Here is a 15,545-nt window from a genome sequence, read left to right as displayed (position 1 = left end):
GTCTCCTGTAACTTCCCTACCACTAAGTTGTCTACTATTCTTGCTGCATCAGTAAAGCAGCCAACATAATCAAAGACCCCATCCACCCCAGACATTCTCTGTTCTTCCCCCCCCCCCCATCAGGCAGAAAATACAAAAGTCTGAAAGCACATACCACCAAGCTCAAGGACAGCTTCTATCCTGCTGTTATACGATTGAACGGTTCCCTTATACCATAATGGGTGGAAGTTAGGAACAGAAAAGAAGCAGTTACACCTACTGGGAGTATTCTATAGGCCCCCTGGTAGCAGCAAGGATACTGAGGAGCAGATTGGGAGGCAGGTTTCGGAAAGATGCAAAAATAACAGAGTTGTTATCATGGGAGACTTCAACTTCCCAAATATTAACTGGCACCTGCTTCATGCCAAAGGTTTAGATGGGGAAGAGTTTGTTAAGTGTGTCCAGGACAGATTCCTGTCACAGTATGTTGACAGACCGACTAGAGGGAATGCCATATTAGATCTAGTATTAGGTAATGAACCGGGTCAGGTGACAGATCTCTCGGTGGGTGAGCATTTGGGGAACAATGACCACCGCTCCCTAACCTTTAGCATTGTCATGGACAAGGATAGGAGCAAAGAGAACGGGAAGATATTTAACTGGAGAAAGGCAAATTATGAGGCTATAAGGCTGGAACTTGAGAGTGTAAATTGGGATGACATTTTTGAAGGGAAATGTACTATGGGGATGTGGTTGTTGTTCAGGGATCTCTTGCAGGATGTTGGGGATAAGTTTGTCCCAGTGAGGCAGAGAAGGAATGGCAGGGTGAAGGAACAAGAGAGGTGGAACAACTAGTTAGGAAGAAGGCAGCATACATAAGGTGTAAGTAGCAAGGATCAGATAGGGCTCATGAGGAATATACGGTAGCAAGGAAGGAACTAAGAAGGGGCTGAGGAGAGCAAGAAGAGAACATGAAAAGGCTTTGGCGAGTAGGATTAAGGAGAATCCCAAGGCTTTTTTCATGTACGTGAAGAGCAGAAGGATGACGAGAGTAAAGGTAGGACCGATTGGAGACAAAGGTGGGAAGATGTGCCTGGAAGCTGTGGAAGTGGGTGAGGTTCTCAATGAATACTTTTCTTCAGTATTCACCAAGGAGAGGGGCCTTGATGATGCTGAGGACAGTGTTGGTAAGGTTAATGTTCTAGAGCATGTAGATATCAAGAGAGAGGATGTGTTGGAGCTGTTAGAAAATCTTAGGACAGATAAGTCCCCGGGGCCTGATGGAATATTCCCCAGGCTGCTTCACGAGATGAATGAGGAGATTGCTGAGCCGTTAGCCAGAATCTTTGAGTCCTCGTTGTCCACGGGAATGGTACCGGAGGATTGGAGGGTGGCAAATGTTGTCCCCTTATTCAAAAAAGGTAGTAGGGATAGTCCAGGGAATTACAGACCAGTGAGCCTTATGTCTATGGTGGGCAAGCTGTTGGAAAGGATTCTAAGAGATAGGATCTATGAGCATTTAGAGAATCATGGACTAATTAGGGACAGCAAGCATGGCTTTATGAAGGGAAGATCTTGCCTCACAAGCCTGATAGGGTTCATTGAGAAGGTGACCAGGCAGATTGATGAGGGTAGTGCAGTAGATGTGGTCTACATGGATTTTAGTAAGGCGTTTGACAAGGTTCCACATGGTAGGCTTCTTCAGAAGGTCAGAGGGCAAGGGATCCAGGGAGGCTTGGCCGTGTGGATTCAGAATTGGCTTGCCTGTAGAAAGCAGAGGGTTGTGGTGGAGGGAGTGCATTCAGATTGGAGGGCTGTGACTAGTGGTGTCCCACAAGGATCGGTTCTGGGACCTCTACTTTTCGTGATTTTTATTAATGACTTGAATGAGGGGGTGGAAGGGTGGGTTGGCAAGTTTGCAGATGACACAAAGGTCGGTGGTGTTGTGGATAGTGTGGAAGGCTGTCAAAGCTCACAGAGGGACATTGATAGAATGCAGAGCTGGGCTGAGAAGTGGCAGATGGAGTTCAATCCGGAGAAGTGTGAGGCGGAGTACAAGGTAAATGGCAGGATTCTGGGGAGTGTAGAGGAGCAGAGGGATCTGGGGGTTCATATCCACAGATCACTGAAAGTTGTCTCACAGGTGGATAGGGTAGTTAAGAAAGCTTATGGGATGTTAGCTTTCATAAGTCGTGGGATCGAGTTTAAGAGCCGCGAGGTAATGATGCAGCTCTACAAAACTCTGGTTAGACCACACTTGGAGTACTGTGTCCAGTTCTGGTCGCCTCATTATAGGAAGGATGTGGAAGCGTTGGAAAGGGTGCAAAGGAGATTTACCAGGATGCTGCCAGGATTATAGAGTATGGATTATGAGGAGAGACTAAAGGAGCTAGGGCTATACTCATTGGAGAGAAGGAGGATGAGGGGAGACATATAGAGGTATACAAAGTATTAAGAGGAATAGATACAGTGGGCAGCCAGCGCCTCTTTCCCAGGGCACCAATGCTCAATACAAGAGGGCATGGCTTTAAGGTATTGTGTGGGAAGTTCAAGGGAGATATCAGAGGGAGGTTTTTCACCCAGAGAGTGGTTGGTGCATGGAATGCGTTGCCTGGGGTCGTGGTGGAGGCTGATACATTGGTCAAGTTCAAGAGATTGTTAGGTAAGCATATGGAGGAATTTAAAATAGAGGGATATGAGGGAGGAAGGGGTTAGATAGTCTTAGGTGTGGTTTAAAGGTCGGCACAACATGGTGGGCCAAAGGGCCTGTATTGTGCTGTATTGTTCTATGGTTCTATAAGATGGACTTTTGACTTTCACAATCTACCTCATCATGGCCTTGCACCTTATTGTCTGCCTGCATTGCACTTTCTCTGTAACTGTAACACTTCATTCTGTATCCTTGTACTTGCTTTTCCCTTGTACTAGCTCAATATGTGATGAATTGGTCTGTATGGATGGGATGCAAAACTAAGCTTTTCACTGTACCTCGGTACATGTGACAATAATAAACAATTACCAATATTGGTTTGCGTTCACTACATATTAAGGGAAAGGCTGGAAAATGATGTTGCACTACCAATAGAAAGCTTGCACCTGAGGGCCCCACATTAGTTCTGCTCTAAGGAAGGAAAGAGGGAAGAGTATTTTGAACATTACAGCACAGTACAAGCCCTTTGGCCCATAATGTTGTGCCAACATTTTATCCTGCTCTAAGATCTATCTAACCCTTCCCTCCCACATAACCCTCCAATTCTCTATCATTCATGTGGTTATCTAAGAGTCTGTTAAATGTCCCTAATGTATCTGCCCCCACAACCTCTGCTGGCAGTGCATTCCACGCACCCACCACTCTCTGTGTAAAAAAACTTACCCCTGACATCCCCCTTATACCTTCTTCTAATCACCTTAAAATTCTGCCCCCTCGTGTTAGCCATTGTCGCCCTGGGAAAAAGTCCTGACTGTCCACTCAACCTATGCCTCTTATCATCTTGTACACCTCCATCAAGTCACCCCTCATCGTCCTTTGCTCCAAAGAGAAAATCCCTATCTTGCTCAACCTATCCTCACGAGATATGCTCTCCAATCCAGGCAGCATCCTGGTAAATCTCTTCTGCACCCTCTCTAAAGCTTCCATATCCTGATGGAGATATCTCATTGGTCTGCAGAAAATGGCATTGGAATGCCTGACCTTTCTGTCAAGTGAAGGCAATAAGAATGGCAAATCCTTTGGGGCAAAGCCGTAGTGTCTCATGGGCGAGTGAAATGGTGGCTACATCTCAGTAACCAGCTTCTTGCAGATGAAGAAGTCCTGCTGATACGATGCATCAATATTTTGACTCTCTTACCATGATAGCCACAATGCATGTATCCTTTAATAATAATGCATTGTTAGATTTCTTACAATTATGAGAGACATTGACTGCTGGAATCTCTGCAATTGCAGACAGTTGCTAAGATTTCATGTGTAAAAATGCACAAAATATGAGACAGAATAACCATCTGTAGGCTTGTGCAAGAGTTCCTTCCCTGGGCTCTTTGCTGACTCTAGCTACATTTTTAGGGATTTTTCTGGAGTTATGAAATCATGGGAAGTGGATATTGATTAAAATGAGAACCAGTCTTCAGGACAAGTAACAAATACTATCACAAATAAAACCTGTTCACAGTTCATCAACTGATACTTTAAGGCCATTGAAACCAATCATTGGGTGTGGGATCTCCAGATTCTGTAACTATGCAGGGGAAGACAATCAATGAATGTTCATGTTAATTGGTGCTTCTTGTAACCCTCATGATGAGATCAGGGATTAAACCATTAAATTACCATCTCTTGTATTAATATGTCATTAATATGCCACTTAATCCACAGTTCAGGACATGTCTGTTTCTTCACTTAATATTCTGGCTGTTTGTATATTCAGGGAGCCATCCTTCAACACTGTACCAAAAGAGGTATATTCTAGGTATCTGGGGTTTGTGTTCAGAGGCTCTCGGACCAGCCACCAGTATTTGAATATTCAAATAGTTAGGATGTGTTCCAATTGTAACTACGTAATTCTGCAAAGTTACCTGGCGCCATTCAGAAAGTAAGTAATTATAGCCATTGAAACTGTCGTTGATTGTTTATTGTTGTATTTGTGTTTAAAAAGTATAAAACATAATGTAGGGATAGAAGAACTAGATTCTCTCCAGAATATCTATTGTGTTGAATAAAGACTTTTATATCTCCCAGCTACAGCTTCTGTGTGGCTCAGTTCAGCAGTCACAATGTTTAAGGTTCAATCATAGATTTATAAGAATGTAACAAATAGGAGCAGGAGGCTGCTCCACCATTCTTGATGGTCAATGCTCATTTTCTGCCATTTTTCTGCATATCTCCATATGCTTTAATTGCCTTAACATCCAGTAAACTATCAATCCCTGTTCTGAATGAATTCAGTGTCTGTACCTCCACAGCTCTCAGGGGAGAGAATTCCTTCTGTGTGAAGAATTTCTCATCACAATCTTGAAAAGCCTACCCCTTATTCAGAGACTGTGTTCCAGACTCCTCAGCCAGATATCCTCCCTGCATTGGGTCTGTCAAGCCCTTTAAGACTTTTAATGATATTCAGTGAGAATTCCTTTCATTGTTCTAAACTCCAGAGAATACAATACTATTCAAACAAAACAGAAAATGCTGGAAAAAAACTCAGCAGGTCAGGCAGCATCTGTGGGAAAAGAAACAGACAAAATGTTGGGGATTTGTCAGTTATATAGTCGGACAACACAATAACGGGCCCTTCGGCCCATCACGTGCATGTCAACCGTTTTGCCCTTTGGTTCTGACGAGGTGTTGCAGATCAGAAACGTTGACTATACCTCTTCCCACAGATGCTACCTGACTTGCTCAGTGTTTCCAGCATTTTCTGTTTTTGTTTCAGATTTCCAGCATATATAGTTTTTTTTAATTTTCCTACAGCACTCAATCTCTCTTCATAGGGCAAAATAATGCTCGGTAGTTCCCTGTTATCACTCTCCCTTGTTTCTGAAATTTGTTCTCCTCCAACCTGCATGAAATATCCCAGAATCTGTACAGTTTTGGAAAGTAATAGTGAGAGCATCTGCAAAGCCACTTCTTTTAAAACTTAAAGATTGTGCAGAGAATGGAGGGAGATGGATATTTTGTAGGCGGAAGGGATTAGTTTAGTTAGGCATTTAATTACTAGTTTAATTAGTTTGGCAAAACATCGTGGGCAGAAGGGCCTGTTCCTGTGCTGTACTGTTCTGTATTCATTGCTTAGCAGTAAATCCACACAAAGGTCTGACAAATATCAGCCTTTGACAATGAAAATCAAACAAAAGTGCCCAGCGTTATACAGTACATGGTTGGGACTGAAAAATAAATGTATAAAACTATTCAACAAAGTCAAAGAAAAGTCAAGTTTTCATTAAAAGGAAACTTAAACCACTATTAATTATCTATTTAACTGCAACTGTTGCCTCTACATTGTGCTGGCTGTCCATGTAGACTTTATGGTCCTGTCACCATGTTGTGGTGCTCTCTTGTAGCCATGTTCTTCTTGCCCCTTTCCAAGGCCCTGTCCACAGTGTGCTTCCGCAGTGTTCCCAGGAATTAGCTGTCTGCTCCCTGGTGGTTGCGGGGAACCACTTCTCTGTTTCTACAACACAACAATCCAGTTGTGCCAATGTTTGATGCCTCATTGCTCATTGCTGATTGCTGGTGATGTTCTGATAGGATTGCACTCTAAAACCTGCCGCAGGATACGCTGTGTTACTGGAGCATTGACAGTGGTTGATAGGAGTGTGTATCATTCCAGAGCAGAAGTGGCAATCAGGGAAGGTGAAATCATGTTCAAAGCAGCTGAGGCAGATAATCTGAAGAAGTCAGGACCCAAGGCATTATGGCAGAAAGAAAATTACTAAGCTTTTCCAGACAGATCATTCAGTTTTCTGGGAAAGATTCCAATAAGAAGAAAACAACATAGCTACAGTCAAGTCAGAAATGAGGAGATCCTGGAGTCTCTGGTTTAAGATGGAAAAGGTACAACATAGTGGTCCTGACAAACTCAAGAGATCTGTTCTTCTGCAGAAATGAGTGACCACTGAGATGCTGACCACAGAAATCCAGATGCCCTCTCCTGCACACAGTGCGTCAAGGCACAGACTACAACTCCACGTTTGTGAAAGTTGGGCGTGTGTGAAATCCACCATATTGAGAGCATTGTTTTGACTTGGAAAAACATCAGGAGAACCCACAGACGGAGGAAATGGGAATGTATTGTGGTAGAGTTAGTCGAGGAAAAGCAGAACTTAGATTGAAACCAGAGATCACATCTCTTAGGAGTAAGAAACACAAAAGGAAAAAAGTCAGAAGATCCTCTGTTAAAAAAGGAAGTAGCAGATGTGTTTGTAACTGTGTACACTCCTAATCGTATTCTCTCTCTCTCTCTCTCCCTCCCCCTCTCTCTCCCCTATCTCTCTCTCCCCCTCTCTCTCTCTCTCTCCCCCTTTCACTCTCCCCTCTCCCTCTTTCCCCCTCTACCCCTCTCTATCTCCCTCTCCCTCTCTCTCTCTCCTCCCCTTCTCCCCTTTCTCTCTCTCTCCCCCTCACTCTCCCCCTCTCTCTCTCTCCTCTCTCGCTCTCTCTCTCTCCCGCCCACCCCCCCTTTCTCTCCCTCTCTCTCATACCAACTCCCAGGTGCTCAGGTACTTCGACTATGTGTTCACAGGAGTTTTCACCTTTGAAATGGTGATAAAGGTAAAGCATTTCATTATAGAACGTTACTATAACCCCTCCTTTCCTGTTTACTGAAAGACCTACATCCACCAACCTGCTGGATGCCTCTGCAGACTTAGCACTTATGATTCCTCCTGCATCCCCCCATCTGGATGTTGAGATCTCCATCCCAACCATGTATCCAAGGACGGTACACCATGAGGCAGTACACCGTGAGACAGTACACCATGAGGCAGTACGTGAGGCAGTACACCGTGAGGCAGTACGTGAAGCAGTACACTGTGAGGCAGTACACTGTGAGAAAGTACACTGTGAGGCAGTACACCGTGAGGCAGTACACCGTGAGACAGTACACCATGAGACAGTACACTGTCAGACAGTACATGAGGCAGTACACCATGAGGCAGTACACCGTGAGACAGTACAGCATGAGGCAGTACACTGTGAGACAGTACACCATGAGGCAGTACACCGTGAGACAGTACACTGTGAGACAATACACTGTGAGACAGTACGTGAGGCAGTACACCGTGAGACAGTACACTATGAGGCAGCACATGAGGCAGTATACCATGAGGCAGTACTCTGTGAGACAGTACACCATGAGGCAGTACACTGTGAGACAGTACACCGTGAGGCAGTACACCTTGAGGCAGTACACCATGAATGCGGGTTGGTAAGTTAATTTGTTGCTGTAAATTGCCCCTGGTATGTGGATGAGGGATAGAGTCTGAGATATCCAGTCCCTCTACACCTTCATCCCCCACCGGGATGTCCAGTTCTTCTACACCTCCATCCCCCACCGGGATGTCCAGTCCCTCTACACCTCCATCCCCCACCGGGATGTCCAGTCCCTCTACACCTCCATCCCCCACCGGGATGTCCAGTTCTTCTACACCTCCATCCCCCACCGGGATGTCCAGTCCCTCTACACCTCCATCCCCCACCGGGATGTCCAGTCCCTCTACACCTCCAGCCCCCACCGGGATGTCCAATCCCTCTACACCTCCATCTCCATCTAGATACCCATTCCTTATTTGCCTCCAGTCCCTCAGGATGTTCCTCCCTCTGTCCCTACATTCCCCTCAATGTTGTTCGGTCCCTTGTGCCCTCCATACCCCAATGCAATGCCATCCCTCTCCTTCTCCACCCCCTGCAGAGCCCTTCTTTCAGGGTTGCCTCCCTGAGCTATCATATTCAACCAGATAGCTTCAAAATATATATCTTGGTTGACAAATATTCTTTCAGGAGCCAAAGATCACCATTGTGTGGGACAAATTTTCCTTCCTGTGTGTATAATGCCACACAATGTGTCGGACTAAATAAAAAAAAATGACCCCACTAAACAATTAAAACAACACATATGCACTCACAGAAACACTCTGAAAGGTCTTCAGCAAGGTAATGAAATTATGAAATAATGACTAAAAGGGTGGAATATAATTCTGTTAGTGACAGGTATCATAGCTTAACACTGGCTAGTTTCACTATATCAATTCTTTCCCAGTGACATTGTTGCTTGAAAAAGAGCATGTAAAATTTTGAGTGCTTGGAGTTATCAGTTTGAAACTAAAGTCACATACCATGACATAGAATAAGATATGTGGGTCACTGGTTAAGTGTACAATTATCTGTTGATGTAGAATTCTTATCATACAGAAATGTGCCAAAATGCTTCACAGTGTGGAAAGGAAAGGCATCAAGTCTTGGTCATGCAGATGTATTCACAATAGGTGAAAGCTGGAGAGCTCCAGAAAGGCAACTGTGGATCTGGGGGTCTGGATGTGACAGAGGGATAGGAGACCCACAAGAGTTCAGTGACCAGGTGGTGAGGTGACATGGCCAGAGGAGGCTGCATTTTGAGGGAGAAGTATAGAAGAGATTTAAATAGGAGAATGAAATTTGGATGCATTGTGGGAGAGTTGCCAGTGGTGGTCTGTGGGCACAGGAGAGATGGAGTGCATCACAGATCTCTTTCACCCTTCCATTGGCAGAAGAGTTTCCATCTGACATAGTCAAAGAGTTATACGGCACAGAAACAGATCCTTTAGCCCAATCGTTCATGCCAACCAAGGAGCTAACTTGAATCCCATTTGCCTGCATATGGTCCTTATCCCTCTAAACCATTCGCAACTATGTACCTATCCAAATGTCCTTTAAATGTTGCAATTATACCCACCTCTGCCACTTCCTCCAGCAGCTCGTTCCATATACGCACCACATTTTGTGTGAAAAACTTGCTCCTCAGGTCCCTCTTAAATCTTTCCCCTCTCACCTTAAACCTAGTTTTAGACTCCCCTATCCTGAGAAAAAGACTGACTATCCACCCCATCTCTGCTCCTCACGATGCTATAAACCTCTGTAAGGTCACCCCTCAGCCTCCTTCACTCAGGGAAAACAGTCCCAGCCTATCCAGTCTCTCCTTATAACTTAAGCCCTCCAGTCCTGGTAACATCCTCATGAATCTTTTCTGCACTCTCTCTAGCTTAATGATATCCTTCCGCTAGTGTGGCAACCAGTCTTGGCTCTAAGCCCAGAACATCTTTGTTTAAATCACCTCCAGAATCAGAATCAGGTTTATTATCACTGACGTATGTCGTGAAATTTGTCGTTCTGTGGCAGCAGTACAGTGCACAACATAAAGACTTAAAAATTACTAAGTTACACAAATAAATAAATAGTGCAAAAGAAGAATAGTGAGGTAGTGTTCATGGGTTCATGGACCATTCAGAAATCCGATGGCGCAGGGGAAGAAGCTGTTTCTGAATCATTAAGTGTAGGTCTTCAGGCTCCTGTACCTCCTCCCCAATGGTAGTAACATGAAGAGGGCATGTCCCGGCTGGAGAGGGTCCTTAATGAATGATGCCGCCTTCTTGACGGACAGCCTCTTGAAGATGTCCTTGATGGTGGGGAGGGTTGTGCCCATGATGGAGCCTTCCCATTCCTTCCTCATTTTGCTTGCAGTTTAAAACACCTTTTTGGTCAAATTATGGGTCATCAGCATGAAAAACTTTTACGCGACTTGGTGCCTAGTACTACTCTGTGAAGCACGCTGGGACATTTTACTATAGGTGCTATATCAGTGCAAGTTGATGTTGTTCTTTCAGACTTAAAAACAGGCAAAGCTGAAATGTGAAGTTACTGTTGATTAATTATTTAGGTGTGATCCTTTCTCTAGATGATAGACATTGGTTTGATTTTCCATGAAGGCTCATATTTCCGCGACGTTTGGAACATTCTGGATTTCATTGTAGTGAGCGGAGCACTGGTCGCATTTGCTTTCACGTAAGTGGCTGAGGGTAACCGGAATTTTTCTATTGCAGGTTCAGCTTAGGCAAGAGAGACTCCAGAGGTTGTTTTTTTGGGGGAGGTTACAGAATAAATGACTCTTTCCAAACCAATCAGACTTGCCCAGGGACAACATAGAGTCATACAGGACAGAAACAGGCCCTTCGGCCCAACTGGTCCATGCCAATCAAGATTCCCACCAAGGCTCATCCCATTTCCCTGCACTTGGCCTGCATCCCTCTGAACCTTTTCTATCCATGTCCCTGTCCAAGTGCCTTTTAAATGCCTCAACCACTTCCTGTGACAGCTCATTCCATATACGGACCACCCTCTGGGTGAAAAAGTTGCCCCTCAGGTTCCTGTTAATTCTTTCCCCTCTCACCTTAAACCTATGCCCTCTAGTTCTTGATTCCCCAACCCTGTGAATAAGACTGTGACCATTGACTCTATCAATGATCTTATACACCTCTATAAGATCACCCCTCATTCTCCTACGCTCCAGTGATTAAAGTCCCAACCTGCTCAACCTCTCACCATAACTCAGTCCCTCGAATCCCCGCAACATCCTCATAAATCTTCTCTGCACTCTTTCCAGCTTAATGGCATCTTTTCTATAGCAAGGTGACCAAAACCGAACGCAGTATTCCAAATGCAGCCTCACCAATGTCTAGTACAACTGCAACATAACATCCCAACTTCTATTCTCAATGCCCTGACTGATGAAGGCCAGCATGCCAAAAGCCTTCTTCACCACCCTGTCTACCTGCAATGCCACTTTCAGGGAACTATGTACTTGTACTCCCAGGTCCCACTGTTCTACAACACCTCCCAGGGCCCAACCTTTCACTGTGAAAGTCCAACCCTCATTTGTCTTCCCAAAGTGCAAATTGTCTTCCCAAAGTGTCTTCCCACTTTGCGCTGTAACAGTATGGGTTAGATATGTAGTCTAGCTTACTCTACTCTGCCCCATCAACCCCTGGGGTAAGTACAATATGGGTTAGATACATAGTGAAGCTCACTCTACACTGCCCATCAAACACCTGTGGAGGTACAGAAGAGGGCACTGAAAAATATAATTTCCATACTTCTGTTTAATAGTTACAAGAATATTAATGATAAGAAAAAAAAGACTTTTTGACAGACACTAAGCAAGACTTGGGTATCTGTGTGAGGTAGAGCACTGGATGTTGACCAACCAACACATCAACTGGTGTGGGGAAAGTTAAAAAGAAAGGACAAAGCAAGTGTACAGGATAAGAATCTGAGTAATGATAACCAGGGAATGTCAGAAAGGGACAGTGAGTACAAGCAGACCTCCAATGGAGTCATTGGCCTTTATGGCAAGGGAATTTGAGTCCAAGAGGGGAGACATCTTGCTTCAATTACAGAACTCCAGTAATCTGACACCTCAGGACTATGGTGGTGCTGACCTGGCAGATTTTCTGGACTTTTGGATTCTATTCCCATTAATACCCAAGCCACTATTAATTCACTCTTTTTTAGATGTTACACAGCACTAATTTTTGAGTGAAACAGGTGAGTTTAAAGAGAATGTGGGTAACAGGGCCTATGAGTTTAATAGGAGCATGGGAAATGTGAATCTAAGGGAGTGTGGGAACAGGTCCCTGGTGTGTTAAAAGGGAGTGTGGGAACAGGTCCCCCCTGAATTTAAATGGAGCATGGTAATGGGGCCTTGTTGGGATCATCAAGTCATTTTGTATGGCCTAGAAACTGGCTCTTCAGCCCATCAGACCTGTTGCCGTTCCGAGCTCCATCTCATTCCAGATTCCAACTACACTTTCTGTGAAAAACTCACCCCTCTGATCCCCGTTAAAACTCCTCCCTCTCACCTTAAGCCTATGCCCTCTAGTTTTAGACACCCCTACCTCGGGAAACAGACTCTGGCTATCTATCCTATCTATACTCCCCGTAATTTTATGTACCCCTATCACATCATCTCTCAGCCTCCCGCCGATAGTCTCAGCCAATCCAATCTCTCCTCATAACTTGCACCGTTCAGTCCAGGCAACATCCTCGTGAATCATCTCTGCACTGTCTCCAGCTTAATCACAGTTTTTATAAAGATTATAGGGAGTATGGGAATGGGCCCCGGTGAGCTGGATGCCAAACCATTGGGATTTATGAACAATCAGAGAGCTGATAGCACGCGGTTTCCGCGGGCACCCTAGTTGAGTTCTGCGCTCAGTGGGCCCCTCAGGGGATCGCGTATGTCATGGACGGTACGAACACGATTCTTATTTGAAGTGTCGCGTGTCGCGTTGACGGGTGTGGCATTGCGTGTGTGTTTCGTTAGTATTAGTTTGCATTCTCTACCGTAGTATGTCGTTGCGTAGTTTCTTCTTTTCTGTATTAGATGTCGTGTATTGACACTGGTTGTCTTTTGAAGTGCTTTTAGCGAATAAACGTTTATTATTAAAAAAATCAGAGAGCTGATTGTTGGAGTTTTACTGTATGTTGGTCCCTGCTAAGACCAGACTTGAAATGTCTGATCTCCCTCCCTAAACAAGGATATACTTCCAACAGAGGGAGTGTAGCAGAGGTCCACCATGTTGATTCCTGGGAAGACGGGGTTATTGTGTCAGACTTGACTTTGTAAGAGTGGGACGCAATCTCATTGAAACACACAGAATTGTTAAGGTACTTACCAGGGTAGACACAAGGATGATGTTTCCCCTGACTGTGGTGTCTAGAACCTGGGGTCTCAAAAAAAGGGGATGACCTCTCAGGACAGAATTTTTGAAAATCTCTACCCAAAAGGACCGTGGAGGATCGGTCGGAGAGTGCAGTCAAGGCAGAGATTTATAGACGGGCAGATATTAAGGGAATTCTGGAACTTGGGGATAATGCAACAAAGTGGGACTAAAGTATAAGTTCATCCATGATCTTAATGAATGGTGGGCAAGCACAAAGGGCCATTTGGTCTTCCCCTGCTTCTATTCCTTATGTCTTTAACAGTGGGTTATCTGGAGGGCATGGGACATTTTATGAAGCCAAAGATACATCCAGTCATCACTAACTCCATTCAGAAGGGATACGCTGCTCCGGCAGTCTTTGTACACTATTGCTGGTATCTTGACATGTGTTGATATCTCTCTGTTCACATTCATCTTGCTTGACTTACTAACCTTGCACTCTACTCTTCTCTCCTTTCTCCTCTGAATTCTCCTCCCTCCCAAGGAATCTCATTGGGTAATTATAATTGATATCTTTTTTGTGTCATGTAGAGGAAGCCTCAGAAACTACACCACATCAAATGATGGGTTAGGATCCAGGATGTGTTGTTTGAATGTTCCTGTATCAGTGGATTTGTTAAGAGTTCGGAGATAATTATTGGTGGAATGAGAATGAAAGGCAGCCGCGATGCTTGATTCACCTCTGAGAACATGGCAGGCCATAGAGATATACAGCAGAGAAACAGGCTCTTCGGCCCACTGAGTCTGCACTATCAACCACCCACTTACTTTAATCCTACATTAACCCCATTTTACTCACCCACATTCTCATCATTCCCCCCCCCCCAGATTCTCCTGCTCACCCACACTAGGGGCCAATTAACAGCGGCCAATTAACCCAACAGCCAGCGCCTTTGGTACATGGGAAAGAACAGGAGCACCCAGATGAAATCCACACAGTCACAGAGAGAATGTGCAAATTCCACACAGGCAGTACCAGAGGTCAGGATTGAACCTGAGTATCTGGAGCTGTGAGGCAGCGGCTCTACCAGCTGAGCCACTCTGTCACCTTAAACAACCAGTTGGAGAACTGTTGTGACAATAGCAGAGGATGGTTATGATCCATCGACCTGTGGATTGTGGGATCAGCACACTTCAGCTTCACCACTCTGCTGTTCACGTCTTGCAAGACGTGCAAAGCTGTTCACGTCTTTGGGAGACATTTCGGTTGCATGTCATTGACTTCTCAGGTCACATAGACCAGACCAAACAGGAGTGGCAGGTTCACAGTGAACCAGGTATTTAATGCTGAATATTATGTACCTTTCTACGTTTCACGTCCACATTCTAAGCCTCTGTTTAATGCTTGTAAGTTATACCATTAATGCACATATTCTGTAAGTTGCTCCCGTTTAATGTCTGTGTACAAATCTTTTGTCAGTGTTTAATATCAGTGTGTTAATCTCACCCGTAGGGGCTCCAGTGGGAAGGACATAAACACCATCAAATCTCTACGTGTTCTGCGTGTGTTACGGCCACTGAAGACTATAAAGCGACTCCCTAAGCTGAAGGTATGGTGTTATATTGCTGGTTTCAGTTTTAGGGTGCTAACGAGCAGTGTTTTCTCTGCCTGTTACCAACTCAAAGTTATGGGGCTTGCTCATAGTTGCTGTCAACTTCCTTCTATCATCCTTCTTAATCGCCAGGCTTCTGTTCATCATCACACCTCCTTCTCACTTCATTTGATGCATCTCGAAATTCTCACATTTTCTGCTATTTTCCCAGAACCTCAAAACTGTGGAAATTGCCAACTCCCCTCAGTTCTCCCTCCCTGCTGTAACTTGCAACCAATCACTTAGTGATACATCAGAAAAGGCATAAGATCTTCAAAACAGCCAAAGTCTGTTCATTTGGTATCCCATTATGTCCTAACCTTGTACTCACATCATCATTGTCCAGTCAGGGTGGGGAAGTTTTCTTAAGTGATTGAGGATGACCTACTGATATTTGTACATCTAAAAATGATTTTTTAGGAATGGTTATACCTGTTATAAATCCCTTATTTATCACCTGAACATTGATTCCAAGGCGGAACAAATCTTTAGTTCTGTTGGTAGAGGCAGATACAATTATGTTTATAAGGAATTTGGAGAGGATCATGGATTGGAAAGGTTTTGACGAATATGGGCCAAACACAGACAAATGGGACTAAGAATTGGACCAGAAGGCTGTATAACACTATGACACTATAAGATAAGATCTTTATTAGTCACATGTACATCAAAACACACAGTGAAATGCATCTTTCTGTGTTGAGTGTTCTGGGGGCAGCCCGCAAGTGTCGC

At 44.5% G+C, this 15,545-nt stretch overlaps 1 protein-coding gene across 2 annotated transcripts in view; it reads left to right on the top strand.

Moving 5' to 3' along the window:
* Positions 1 to 15,545, top strand: part of LOC127567879 (probable voltage-dependent R-type calcium channel subunit alpha-1E) — a 615,955-nt gene that overhangs the window by 418,712 nt on the left and 181,698 nt on the right. For both annotated transcript variants that reach the window (XM_052011039.1, XM_052011041.1), the window contains exons 24-26: positions 7,181 to 7,240; positions 10,398 to 10,504; positions 14,675 to 14,771. In XM_052011039.1, coding sequence (XP_051866999.1) covers positions 7,181 to 7,240; positions 10,398 to 10,504; positions 14,675 to 14,771 — 264 coding nt within the window. The remainder of the gene's footprint in view (positions 1 to 7,180; positions 7,241 to 10,397; positions 10,505 to 14,674; positions 14,772 to 15,545) is intronic.

Source organism: Pristis pectinata, chromosome 3 (genome assembly GCF_009764475.1).
Source record: "Pristis pectinata isolate sPriPec2 chromosome 3, sPriPec2.1.pri, whole genome shotgun sequence".
NCBI lineage: Eukaryota > Metazoa > Chordata > Chondrichthyes > Rhinopristiformes > Pristidae > Pristis > Pristis pectinata.
The sequence above is the reverse complement of the archived record's forward strand: the minus strand, read 5'-3'. Positions and strand labels throughout refer to the sequence as shown.